At 52.6% G+C, this 14,091-nt stretch overlaps 1 protein-coding gene across 1 annotated transcript in view; it reads right to left on the bottom strand.

The window, feature by feature from the left end:
* Nucleotides 1–7,909, bottom strand: part of LOC115633564 (putative uncharacterized protein DDB_G0271606) — a 96,569-nt gene extending 88,660 nt beyond the window's left edge. Inside the window, exons 1-3 of the mRNA XM_030531021.1 lie at nt 7,904–7,909; nt 2,813–3,010; nt 2,123–2,510 (exon numbers count right to left, since the gene is read on the bottom strand). Coding sequence (XP_030386881.1) covers nt 2,123–2,510; nt 2,813–3,010; nt 7,904–7,909 — 592 coding nt within the window. The remainder of the gene's footprint in view (nt 1–2,122; nt 2,511–2,812; nt 3,011–7,903) is intronic.
* Nucleotides 7,910–14,091: the final 6,182 nt, after the last annotated feature.

A 14,091-nucleotide genomic window follows, 5' to 3' on the forward strand; every position in this document is an offset into this window, starting at 1 on the left:
AACTGGGACGAAAAGTTAAGTAGCATTTGTTGCGCACTGCGGGCAAGTTGGCATTCCGCCGTGAACAATACTCCCTATAGATTGGTTTTTGGACAGCACATGATTACCGAAGGGAATTCATATAAACTGTTGCGCGAGCTCGAATTGTTAGAAGTTTCTTTTGTTGTAGGTCAGGAAGTGTACCGTAGGAATTTCCAGCAAAGCAATTTTAGTAAAGGATTTAATGCCAAACTAGCGCCTACATTTGTAAAAGCTAGAATAAAACGGAAATTTGGAAATAGTTATTACTAGCTAGAGGACCTATAAGGAAATTTGGTTGGGAAATATCATGATAAAGATATTAAGCAATAGTTTGGTCCAAGCAAGTGATGTTTCGACAAGCGTGGATCACCCGTTGTGGAATTGCATTCCCCAAGTGTGATTTTGGCCAGGGAATTTGCTTGTCGCAAATATTAGAAACTTTGCTTTTATTTATTTTTGTTTTGTAGTAAAATTTTTTTTTTTTGCCTTTATATTTAGTAGAAGATTCGGTTTTACATTTAGTAGTAGAATCTATGGTTTCTCTTAGTAGTAGATTAGTTGCATACGAGCGCCATCTATGGTCGTGGCAAGGTTCATTTCTCTTTTCCTTTCTTTTGGCTGAATTGTCAATGTCAGTGTTCTCCTTGCACTTTTCTTTTGACAACTGCCACCTCAACCACTTCCGTGGAAGGGCTAATGAGCCTAGGTTAGAACTAGCCACTTTCTTTTTCCTTTGAACCGCCGAACGGAACAGGCGCGCTTTTTCTCATAGTAAAAAGAAATGTGATTGCATTAAAATTTTAATTTGGATAAGAAATAATTGCTCCCGTGCAAGAAATTTAAAAGAAAAGAACAACTTTTGTTAAAAAAAAAACAAATTTTGGTATAAAAGTGAACGCCTGCGTTAAGTGCAAGCTAGAGCTACTGCCTATTATCTTTTTTTTTTTTGCTTGGATGCCATTTGCGTTGGCAAAAGAATTGCTCTTAAGTTGATGCCGAACAGGGTAAATATTTTAATTTCAGTCTTGTTTTTTTTGTGCCTATTACTTAGTTGCCGTTTTTCTGTTCGCTCACATTTAGATTCGGCACTATGCATATACCTATATACGATTCATTCTACAACGTCTGGAGCTATTTATTAAGCCGCTGTTAAATTTTTGTCCGAAAAAACGAACTATTTTCGTACTCACTGGCGGACCCGAGAACTCTAAGCCCAGCAGTTGATGCGCGGATGTATACGCCGGCGGACCCTGTGCTTATGGCCAGTCGAAAAATAATTATTTTCTGGGTTAATTTAAACGCCTTCTAAAGTGGACAGTGCTAATGGAAAAACCGCCGAATTAGGTTTTAACGATACATGTTTTCCTGATGATCCGGTTTCTTATATTTTTTTGTTTACGCCGCAGAAAAAATATTAAATTGCCAATAGGTTAAATTACCTTTATTTATTTTATCGACAAACAATGCAGTCGATGTAAAAGAAAAAGAAAACAAAAAATCAATACAAAAGAGAACTTAAACTAAAATATAGCTATTGGAATAAAAAGCCTATACAAATGACACAAATATCTAATAGCGAATCTAATAGAAGCTTTTAGTGAGGGGAGAGAGAGCTCACTTGAGATTAAAAAGTGAAAAGAATTATAATTAGAGCATAATACTCGAAAAGGGTTGTGCACGGCGTAAACACTAGTGCATTGTAAAGTTGTTACTCTGCCGCGGGTATGCTCGCCGGCCAGAGTATGCTGAAATAAATTAGGCACCCCAAAGTGCCGAGGTGTCCACCAAATATGTGCAAAATAAAAGGGCGGTATGCCAATAATTTTCACCACGTGTCTTTCTTTTACGTTGTTTTATTTCCAATATCATACAGAGCGCTTCAGTGCGCGTTGGGCATGAGCCAAAAAAGAACTAACTAACTCAACTTAAAATTACTTGCCTTCATGGCTTCTTAGTCTCTACTCGTTCTTACGACTACTCGTAATGACGCGCGGCTGCCCGCCATGCAACGCGTCATTACACGTTCCTCCTTCCTGAGCGGAACACGATCCGGTCGAGGGGGGTGGCTGCCAACGCCACCATCGGAAGCCTTCCTTCAAACACATCGCCCAAGCAAGGGGCTTTGTGGAGCCGCCGCACCTCTCCAGCACTACCATCGGCTGCTCGCTCGCTGTGCCATCGGGCTCTCTGCCCCATCTGGCGTATGTCAGACGCGCCTCCACGTCTCGTATGGCCCCTTCCACCCGCTGCTGCTCCTCGCGCCGCTCGCGTGTTCGCTGCTCCCGACGCCGCAGCCTCTCATCGCGCTGCTGCTCCTCCAGCCGCGCCTGTTGTGCCCATTGGCGTTGCTCTCGCTGCTGCTCCTCCAGCCGCGCCTGCTGTATCCGTTGGCGTCGCACTCTCACTCGACGGCCCCCGCGGTTTGCCAGTGCTACCCATGCCCGGCGGTCTATAGTCGGTGTTACCACTCGCAGCGATAGTGGCCGGTGCTGCCACTTATCGCATCTCCACGATAACTCGTTATCGACGGCCACCTGTCGCTCTGGCAACTCGACATCACCGCCCACATGTTTATGTTGTGCTTGGCTTCCGGTCCTGGGCTATTTTCTGCGTTGTGCCTAACCTCCTTTTCGTCGTGTTTGTCCAGCTGCCCGCCCGGTCCTTGTCCATCCGCGGTGCCCCTGGCATATTTTGCGCGGTTTGGGTATCTCGACTGGTGTGGTGTGTGTATGTCGCTTCATCAGGCCTGAAACGTAACAACAAGTTTTGTCTAATTATGTCTTCGGCTTACATGGGTGTCCTCTTCGGCCAGAACGGCCACTTTGCCGCTCCCGCTTGAGTGGACGCCAGTTGCATTGCTGTTGTTGCTATCGGTGTGGCCAATAGGGCCCTGGCTGCTGTAACTGCTGTCGTGCGGCTGTTGCGACCGCGGCTGCTGTCGTCGTGTTCGTTGACATGGCCGATTTAGTTGCCCGGACTGCCGCTGTGGCTGCGGAGATTGGTGTTGCGGCTGCTGTTGTGGTCGCTGAGCAATGGACTGCTGTGGCTGCTGTGAAGCTGTCGGTGGCGTGGCCCTGGTGACCATACTAACGCTGCCTCTGTCGTCGCTGCCTTCGTCGGCTTCGCTGTCTTCACCGCATTCACCGCTTTTAGATCCCGCACATGTTCCGTTCTACCTCTGCCGCCCGCCACTGGTTGCACACGCACTATGACTGGGGATATAAATGCTCGCACCGTGAATGGTCCATCGAAGCGAGGCGCCAGCTTGGCCGCAAACTGCTCGGCTGCGTTGGACAGGTGATGCTGTCGCACGAGCACCTCGTCGCCCAGTTTGGGTCGCCACTCGCGTCTCCGCAGATTGTACTGGCGTGCCTGATCCTCGCTGGCCACCCCTTGGTTTCTTCTTGCTATACGGGCAACAAACTGTAGCAGCGTTGCGTGTGTTTCTGGGCTACCTGGTGCTGCCTCAGGGGCATCAGGATCCCTGCCGTACAGTGTGTGTGGATGCCGTGGTTCTCTCCCAAATAGGATGAAAGCCGGTGGGTAGCCCGTTGCGTCTGAAATCGCTGTATTAATGGCCAATTGTGCTTCCGGCAGTTGTTCGTCCCACGTGTTGTGCTGCCCATCCGCCAGCTGAGCGATCAGTGTTTTGACCGTTCTATTGGTCCGCTCCGTGGGATTCTCCTGCGGTGTGTATGGTGCCGTCAGTTGTTGCTGTATGCCTGCCTCGGCGAGGAACTGCTTCAGCGCGCGGCTCGTAAACTGGGCTCCATTGCCTGTAATGAGCTTTCTTGGTGTGCCAAACCGAGCCAGAATCCGCTCTCGCAAGGCCAGCTTCACTGCCGCTGCCGTCGCCTTGCGGATGGGGACCAGTTCTGCCCATTTACTGAACTTATCGACCAGGACCAGTAGATACGCGTTGCCTCGTTTGGACCGCGGCAGCGGCCCCACAAAATCGGCGCAGACGACGTCCCACGCTGCCTCCGCTGGTTTGAAGTGCATCTTGCCTGCCGTCAGCTGTTGCTGGGCTTTATAACGTTGGCACAACAGGCACTGGTGCACATACTTCGCTACGTCGCGATACAGACCAGGCCAGTGGTATCGGTCTGGAATGCGTGCACAGGTTCGGCATACTCCCATATGGCCCGCCGTTGCGTCGTCGTGGCATTCCCTCAGCACCTCCTGTCGTAGAGGCGCGGCCACGCATAGAGACGCATGGAGACACCTGATCTTCTCCTAGCACGTGGGCGATGCGGCGGTACAGCCTGCCGTTCTGTATGGCGTAATCTGGGTACTTGCTGGGACTCTCCAACACCGCTGTCGTTAGCCGCTGTAACCATTTACAAGTTGGTGCTGCCTCTGACTCCACGTGCGCACGGCCGATCACCTCGCGTGGTTGTCGTGACAGTGCGTCGGCCACCACATTCAGGGCTCCTTTTCGGTACTGGACATCGAAGGTGTACTGCTGCAGCTCCAAAGCCCAGCGTGCGATGCGGCCGGTGGGGCTCTCAATCGAGTTGAGCCAACGCAACGCCAAGTGATCGGTCACGACAGTGAAATGGTAGCCTTCCAAATAGTGTCGCAGTTTTCGGATTCCCCAAACAATTGCGAGGCACTAGGAAATTACGTGTTCGTGGCCGTCTATGTCTTGCGTCAGAACCGCGCCCAGCCCACACTCGCTGGCGTCCGTCTGTAGGCAGAAACGTCGAGAGAAATCGGGGCACGGCAACACCGGAGCTTCCATCAGCTGCTTCTGGATACACTGGAATGCCTCCTGCTGCTGTTTTCCCCAACTCCACTTGTGGCCCTTCTTCAACAGTTTGGTAAGGGCCCCAACCGTTGTGGTACGAAGCGTCGATACCACGAGGCCATTCCAATGTACTGCCGCAATTGTTTCAGATTTGATGGCGGCTTCAGCTCGTGGATAGCTGCTACCTTCTCCGGATCCGTTTGGATGCCCGCCTCCGTCACTAGATGCCCCAGGTACCTAATGGATTTACGAAAGAATTCGCACTTATCTCGATTTATTCGCAGATTGGCCGCCCGCAGTCGCCGGAACACCTCGCGCAAGTTGCTCAAGTGTTCCTCGAACGTCCTGCCGACCACCACTATGTCGTCGAGGTATGCAAACGCATGCGGTGCCATGTCCGGGCCGATGACGCTGTCCAACGCCCTCTGGAATGTTGCGGGCGAAGAATGCAGGCCGAACGGCATCACACGCCACTGGAACAGCCCGCGTCCTGGCACCGTGAACGCTGTATATCGCTGGCTTTCGCGCTCCATCGGAATCTGCCAGTACCCATTCCGCAAATCGATGCTACTTATGTATTTGGCCTGGCGCAGCTGCTCCAAAATGTGCTGGATCCGCGGAATTGGGTACGCATCTGGTTCTGAGCGTTCGTTCAGCTGTCGGTAGTCGATGCACATCCTCCAGGCGCCTGTCTTCTTGCGCACCAACACGATGGGTGTGCTGTAGGCACTGTCGGATTGCTCGATGCAGCCCTTTGCCAGCAATTCGTCGACTTCTTCATTGATCACTGCCTGCATGGCCGGATTCCGGGGCTAGTACCGCTGTTTGATGGGACGCTCGTCTTTCATCCGGATTTTGTGCACCGCCGCCGACGAGACTCCTGTGATGCTCTCAAAGCTTGCCAGTTCCCCCTCGATGAACCTGGCGGCCGTCTGGGTCTGCTGCTCCGTTAGGTGGGCGGCTATAGTGAGCCCCGCCTGTTCGCTTGTCACCAAGGCTGCATGTCGGGCTCTGCGATTTCGCCTCCGCCGTCTGCGTGGCCGTGGATCGTTCGTTCGCAGTTCTACAGTTTGGCCGCCCACAGTCACCGCCCCGTTGGCCATTTGGACATAATCCAGTCCCAATGTGAGCTCATCTATGCATCCGGGGAGTGTGAGCAGCGGCAGTACTGCGCGACTGTCGCCTTCGTTTCTTCACGGACCGTCTTCTGTGTCCCGTCAGCCATGGACACAGTCACGCTCACGGACCGTACATTTTCTCGGACTCGCGAAGCTGCGTGTCGCTCCGGTGTCCACGACCGCCTCTACCAGTACACCAACATAGTCTACTGGTAGCGCGGCCGCTACCCTGCGTGTCGTTGTTAATTGGAATTTGCCTGCGTGGGCTCGCCGACTGTTGATGTGGGATGAGCCCCCCTGGCGTTTCCCGTCGCGCGTCGGCAGCATTCGTTCGCACGCACCCCCATCTTACCACAGTCCCAACAGTAGAGCTGTTGAGAGTTTGGGCACGCGTCCATACTGTGCCCTCCCATCCCGCAACGTCTGCAGATGGGTGGGCGACGATGCGTGTCCGCTGGGCCAACCGCCACCGGCCGTGGGATCGGCGTAGGGTGTGTGGCGTTCGTCTCATCATTGCCGGCCGCCTGTGACCGTGCTAAGATTGCTTGGTGCACGCCCTGTGCCGCCTGTACGTACCCATCGAGTGAGCTTACTTCTTCGCCTGCCAGGCGGAGATTGGCGCGTATTTCTGGTAGCCCGTTGGCGTGGACAAGTCTCAGCTGCTCCTCTGCAGTCATCCCCGCGCCGCGCATCAGTCGTTGCATCGCTCGGACATACTCGACAGGGCCCTCTGATGCGCCCTGGACCCGGCTGTATGCTTCCCGCCGGCGCTCTTCTATGTGGGGACCCGCTGGATATTCTTTTAGTAGGTCTTGGCGGAACTCTGCCCACCGTTATACCAAATTGCGCCTTGACCACTCCCACTCCTTCGCCTCGCCAACCAGGACTTCCGGTAACACGGTCAGCAACTCATCTAATCGCACGTTCCTCATCTGTGCCTTATCTTCCAGATCCCGGAGGAACGTTCTTGGGTCCCCGCTGCCGTCGAATCGGACGCCCCACTGGGCTACCTGTGTCGACAGTGCGGCTCGTCTGTCTCGTTCGGCTGATGTTGGCGCCTGTGGTTCTGCCACCGCCTGCGCGCTTGCGAGCGATGACGCTGGAGTCGGTGCTGTTGGGTCATCTTCGTCAGGCGCATTACCAGCAGGCGCGGTGGAAGCGCAGACCTGGCTCGACAGTTTCTGGAAACCATCCTCCATAGCCTGGGCCAACCGGTGGGTGTACTGAGCCAACGCAACAGTCACCGAATCGGCAATCGCTTGTGTCAGATCCGCCGTTGAGAGCACTGGAGCCACTGTTGGCGTCGCTGAGGCTGCCGTGGGCTCGGTTGTGGTAGCTCCCGGCGAGGCCGCGACCGCTACCGAAATGGTCGGCACTGTCGCAGGAGTTAGCGGTGTCGTGTTTGCCTCTGTCACGACGAGCAGCCCCTCCGGTACGTCCTCTTGTTTCGGGACTCCCAGCCGTCCGCCGGGCACCGGGCTCAACTGACCTGTCGCCGCGGTACGCGACGACATGTTCTCGTAATATGCCGCTAGTTCTTCCAGGCGGGGTCGGTACTCTTCTTGGGCCGACTTCACGAAAGTTGCCAGCCGCACCCGCAACGCCTCCACGGTGCCGGTCTCCTCGATGTCGAACTCGCGCAGCACCGTGCTGAGCTCTTCCTTCCGCAGCACACGTATCCAGCTCGTTCGTAGCATCGTAGGTCCACGCTCTCTTCCCTACTTGGTCGGATCTAACCTCAAACTTCTTTGGGGTCCCTGCTCGGGCGCCACTTGTAACGTTGTTACTCTGCCGCGGGTATGCTCGCCGGCCAGAGTATGCTGAAATAAATTAGGCACCCCAAAGTGCCGAGGTGTCCACCAAATATGTGCAAAATAAAAGGGCGGTATGCCAAGAATTTTCACCACGTGTCTTTCTTTTACGTTGTTTTATTTCCAATATCATACAGAGCGCTTCAGTGCGCGTTGGGCATGAGCCAAAAAAGAACTAACTAACTCAACTTAAAATTACTTGCCTTCATGGCTTCTTAGTCTTTACAAAATACTCATTCTTACGACTACTCGTAATGACGCGCGGCTGCCCGCTATGCAACGCGTTAGCATTGTTAACGATAGTGGAGATGTGAAGATTGAAATTCAATTTGGAATCAAAAAGAACTCCAAGATCTTCAACTGTAGATATACGTTGCAATGGTATATTGTCAATAGCATAAGTACCTAGATGTGGTCTGGACCGGTAAAAAGTCATAAACTTGCATTTAGAACAGTTAAGGTGCAGGTAGTTGACCAAGCACCACCGTTGAAAACAGTTTAGATCATACTGCAGACAAGACTTATAAAGAGGATCTTTATACGAAAAAATAAGCTTTACATCATCGGCATACATTAGTATACTGGAATGCAGCAGGATAGACGGAAGATCATTAATAAATAGAGTGAATAATAGGGGGTCGAGATGACTACCTTGAGGTATGCCCGAAGTTACGATAACAGGTTTAGAAATATTCGACCTGAGTAGTACCTTCTGTGTCCTATTTTTTAAGTATGAGGAAATCCAATTCAAAGAGTTTGACGGAAATCCCATACGAGATAGCTTTAAGAGGAGAAGGTCATGATTCACAGAACCAAATGCTTTGCTGAAGTCAGTATATATAACATCAGCTTGCATCTTTGCTAGGAATGCATCATTTATGACAGATGTAAATTCTAGCAGATTAGTCGTTGTTGACCGATTTTTAAAAAATACTGGAAAAACTTTGCAAATAATTCAGCACTTACGGAATCATTAACAGAATTGTCATTCGCAAGAAAAAATGACGATGGCAAAGTCGAAGATTTCTGTTTAGAATTTACGAAGTTGTAGAACTTCTTAGGGTCATGTTTAAATTGGAGTTAGCAATGCTCGAGATAATTTGTGTAACACAGGGTGTAAAAGTCGGGGGGCGTCGGGGATAAAATATCCAAACTCCAGTACAAGAACAAAATGGCGGGATTTTCAGGTGTCAAAGTGCTCTTCTGCACGTATGTATTCACTTCGTATAAAGACAATTTGTAACTAACTTAACCTAGTTACAGCGCTCTGGTCCTTAACTAGCGTGTGGGAGAGAGAGGGCGCTGACGTCAGCCGCGCTGTGCTAGCAGATGTTGCTAGCGAATGTTGCTAGCAAACGTTGCCAGCCTGCCATGCAGGCTACTAGCAGTGCTGCCACGTCAACATCCTCCCCCCCTGCAGGATGCAAATTAGTGCCTCCTAGGGTAGCGCGCCAGCGAGGACCCAGCCCAGCTGGGTGCGGGGACTCCGTGGCTTGCCGGCAGAACGCCCGGCAAGAGGATCTCTTGGTAGATCTCTGCCCCGAGCACGATGGATACCGTGCTTGGGGTGTGCCAGCGCTCGTCCGCCAGGCGCACATTGCCGTAATGGCCATCCACTGGCTCTGTGATGCGCCGCTGGGGGGTTCGATGTGCAAGGTCCGTCACGACTGCTAGCGCTACGTCATGACGCCAGCTGGATGCCCTGGATTCGATTTCGGCACGGCACACCTCGGTCCCGTCCGACGAGAATGACGTCCAGCCGAGTGCCGTCAGATGGTGCTGGTCGGGGAGCAGGCGTTGAGCAAAACCTTCACCTCCCATCGCTTACTCCTGCTCGTCATAAAAACCGTGGCGGTGGGCAGGACACTGGTGCCCCATAAGGTTGGGCGCGGGACCTGCGCTTGAACGCGACGCGGGACGCGATCCAGTGATGGCGTGCGGGGATGAGCCAAAGCGCGTGGAGGCGACGGCGAGCTGGAGTAAGCCAAAGCACGTGGAGGCGACGGCGAGCTGGGGTAAGCCAAAGCGCGGGGAGGCGACGGCGAGCTGGAGTAAGCCAAAGCACGTGGAGGCGACGGCGAGCTGGTGTATGGTGACGCTGGAGGAGGTGCTGTGCTGCGGCTCGGAGGTTGGCGCGGCGACGAGCCAACGTGCAGCAAAGTGTGGTGCGCGGCCCCACAGATCTTGCACCGGGCACCACTGCGACAGACGCTGCCCGCGTGCTCGTGTGCGAGGCAGTTCGAGCAGTACTGGTTAATGCCTACTGCACGCGCACGTTTGACGGGAGGCAGGTTCAGGAACCGCGGGCACTTCTTTAGGGCGTGCACACCACGACACATCCTGCACCGGTAGGTAGGTAGGTAGCCCCCTTGGCTGACGAGTGGCAGAGGAACGTACTAGGCGATGAGAGGGCATGTTGAGATCCTATGGAAATAAAGAACTTGTGAGTGCTTTGTCAGAAACGGGAAGGAAAGTGGCAAGCAGTGTGTTAGTGGGATTTAGGAGAGCATAGGGAGTAGGACGAGTTTGGCGACGGGTCGTTGGATGACGCCGCGCGCAGTTCGGACGTCGACCACTCGGACCTTGCCATCCGGACCTTGGTGCGCCGCTTGAATCCTACCAAGGCGCCATTCATTTGCAGGGATATTGTCCTCCTTGACAATGACCATGGCGCCCGGTTTGAGGTCCTCCTGTGGCTGCTGCCATTTGTGGCGCTTCTGCAATTCCTTCAAGTACTCCTCCTTCCATCGGAGGCACAGCTGCTGGTTGAGCGCTTTAAGGCGCTGCCACCGATTAATAATGGATGGCGCACTCTGCGTTATTTCCGGCTCAGCAATGGACTACTTGGTCGGATCTAACCTCAAACTTCTTTGGGGTCCCTGCTCGGGCGCCACTTGTAACGTTGTTACTCTGCCGCGGGTATGCTCGCCGGCCAGAGTATGCTGAAATAAATTAGGCACCCCAAAGTGCCGAGGTGTCCACCAAATATGTGCAAAATAAAAGGGCGGTATGCCAAGAATTTTCACCACGTGTCTTTCTTTTACGTTGTTTTATTTCCAATATCATACAGAGCGCTTCAGTGCGCGTTGGGCATGAGCCAAAAAAGAACTAACTAACTCAACTTAAAATTACTTGCCTTCATGGCTTCTTAGTCTTTACAAAATACTCATTCTTACGACTACTCGTAATGACGCGCGGCTGCCCGCTATGCAACGCGTTAGCATTGTTAACGATAGTGGAGATGTGAAGATTGAAATTCAATTTGGAATCAAAAAGAACTCCAAGATCTTCAACTGTAGATATACGTTGCAATGGTATATTGTCAATAGCATAAGTACCTAGATGTGGTCTGGACCGGTAAAAAGTCATAAACTTGCATTTAGAACAGTTAAGGTGCAGGTAGTTGACCAAGCACCACCGTTGAAAACAGTTTAGATCATACTGCAGACAAGACTTATAAAGAGGATCTTTATACGAAAAAATAAGCTTTACATCATCGGCATACATTAGTATACTGGAATGCAGCAGGATAGACGGAAGATCATTAATAAATAGAGTGAATAATAGGGGGTCGAGATGACTACCTTGAGGTATGCCCGAAGTTACGATAACAGGTTTAGAAATATTCGACCTGAGTAGTACCTTCTGTGTCCTATTTTTTAAGTATGAGGAAATCCAATTCAAAGAGTTTGACGGAAATCCCATACGAGATAGCTTTAAGAGGAGAAGGTCATGATTCACAGAACCAAATGCTTTGCTGAAGTCAGTATATATAACATCAGCTTGCATCTTTGCTAGGAATGCATCATTTATGACAGATGTAAATTCTAGCAGATTAGTCGTTGTTGACCGATTTTTAAAAAATACTGGAAAAACTTTGCAAATAATTCAGCACTTACGGAATCATTAACAGAATTGTCATTCGCAAGAAAAAATGACGATGGCAAAGTCGAAGATTTCTGTTTAGAATTTACGAAGTTGTAGAACTTCTTAGGGTCATGTTTAAATTGGAGTTAGCAATGCTCGAGGTAATTTGTGTAACACAGGGTGTAAAAGTCGGGGGGCGTCGGGGATAAAATATCCAAACTCCAGTACAAGAACAAAATGGCGGGATTTTCAGGTGTCAAAGTGCTCTTCTGCACGTATGTATTCACTTCGTATAAAGACAATTTGTAACTAACTTAACCTAGTTACAGCGCTCTGGTCCTTAACTAGCGTGTGGGAGAGAGAGGGCGCTGACGTCAGCCGCGCTGTGCTAGCAGATGTTGCTAGCGAATGTTGCTAGCAAACGTTGCCAGCCTGCCATGCAGGCTACTAGCAGTGCTGCCACGTCAACATCCTCCCCCCCTGCAGGATGCAAATTAGTGCCTCCTAGGGTAGCGCGCCAGCGAGGACCCAGCCCAGCTGGTTGCGGGGACTCCGTGGCTTGCCGGCAGAACGCCCGGCAAGAGGATCTCTTGGTAGATCTCTGCCCCGAGCACGATGGATACCGTGCTTGGGGTGTGCCAGCGCTCGTCCGCCAGGCGCACATTGCCGTAATGGCCATCCACTGGCTCTGTGATGCGCCGCTGGGGGGTTCGATGTGCAAGGTCCGTCACGACTGCTAGCGCTACGTCATGACGCCAGCTGGATGCCCTGGATTCGATTTCGGCACGGCACACCTCGGTCCCGTCCGACGAGAATGACGTCCAGCCGAGTGCCGTCAGATGGTGCTGGTCGGGGAGCAGGCGTTGAGCAAAACCTTCACCTCCCATCGCTTACTCCTGCTCGTCATAAAAACCGTGGCGGTGGGCAGGACACTGGTGCCCCATAAGGTTGGGCGCGGGACCTGCGCTTGAACGCGACGCGGGACGCGATCCAGTGATGGCGTGCGGGGATGAGCCAAAGCGCGTGGAGGCGACGGCGAGCTGGAGTAAGCCAAAGCACGTGGAGGCGACGGCGAGCTGGGGTAAGCCAAAGCGCGGGGAGGCGACGGCGAGCTGGAGTAAGCCAAAGCACGTGGAGGCGACGGCGAGCTGGTGTATGGTGACGCTGGAGGAGGTGCTGTGCTGCGGCTCGGAGGTTGGCGCGGCGACGAGCCAACGTGCAGCAAAGTGTGGTGCGCGGCCCCACAGATCTTGCACCGGGCACCACTGCGACAGACGCTGCCCGCGTGCTCGTGTGCGAGGCAGTTCGAGCAGTACTGGTTAATGCCTACTGCACGCGCACGTTTGACGGGAGGCAGGTTCAGGAACCGCGGGCACTTCTTTAGGGCGTGCACACCACGACACATCCTGCACCGGTAGGTAGGTAGGTAGCCCCCTTGGCTGACGAGTGGCAGAGGAACGTACTAGGCGATGAGAGGGCATGTTGAGATCCTATGGAAATAAAGAACTTGTGAGTGCTTTGTCAGAAACGGGAAGGAAAGTGGCAAGCAGTGTGTTAGTGGGATTTAGGAGAGCATAGGGAGTAGGACGAGTTTGGCGACGGGTCGTTGGATGACGCCGCGCGCAGTTCGGACGTCGACCACTCGGACCTTGCCATCCGGACCTTGGTGCGCCGCTTGAATCCTACCAAGGCGCCATTCATTTGCAGGGATATTGTCCTCCTTGACAATGACCATGGCGCCCGGTTTGAGGTCCTCCTGTGGCTGCTGCCATTTGTGGCGCTTCTGCAATTCCTTCAAGTACTCCTCCTTCCATCGGAGGCACAGCTGCTGGTTGAGCGCTTTAAGGCGCTGCCACCGATTAATAATGGATGGCGCACTCTGCGTTATTTCCGGCTCAGCAATGGAGAGGAGAGGCCCGCCGGTGAGAAAGTGGCCTGGCGTTAGCGCCTGGACGTCTGTGGCATCTTCTGACATGGGCGCGATTGGACGTGAATTCAGAACCGCCTCAATTTTGCACAGGAGCGTGGAGAGCTCTTCAAATGTGTACTTGAAGTTGGAGGCGGCTTTGTAAAAAAGCGCCTTGAAGCTTTTGACGCCGGCTTCCCATAAACCGCCCATATGGGGTGCACCTGGCGGGATAAAACGCCATGACACTATTTGGTGGCCGTAGGATCCGACTATCCGCGCCCGGGCTGCTTCCAGAAAATCGCGCTCCAACGCTTTTGCTGCTCCAACGAATGTTGTCCCATTGTCAGAATGAATTTGTTGGGGACACCGCCGCCGGGCGACGAAGCGCGCGAAAGCGGCCAGAAACTTCTCGGTGGTCAAGTCGGAAGTTGCTTCTAAGTGGATAGCCTTCGTGCTGAAACACACGAAGACACACACGTAGCCCTTCGTGATGAGGCAGGCGCGGCCCGTATAATTTTTAATTTCAAACGGGCCCGCGTAATCAACGCCTGTATGAGTGAATGGAGGAGAAAAGGTACTACGTGTAGCCGGAAGGCTGCCCATCAGCTGAGTCTG

Source organism: Scaptodrosophila lebanonensis, unplaced genomic scaffold (assembly GCF_003285725.1).
Source record: "Scaptodrosophila lebanonensis strain 11010-0011.00,11010-0021.00 unplaced genomic scaffold, SlebRS2 tig00001445-arrow-arrow-pilon, whole genome shotgun sequence".
In the NCBI taxonomy this organism is placed as follows: Eukaryota; Metazoa; Arthropoda; class Insecta; order Diptera; family Drosophilidae; genus Scaptodrosophila; species Scaptodrosophila lebanonensis.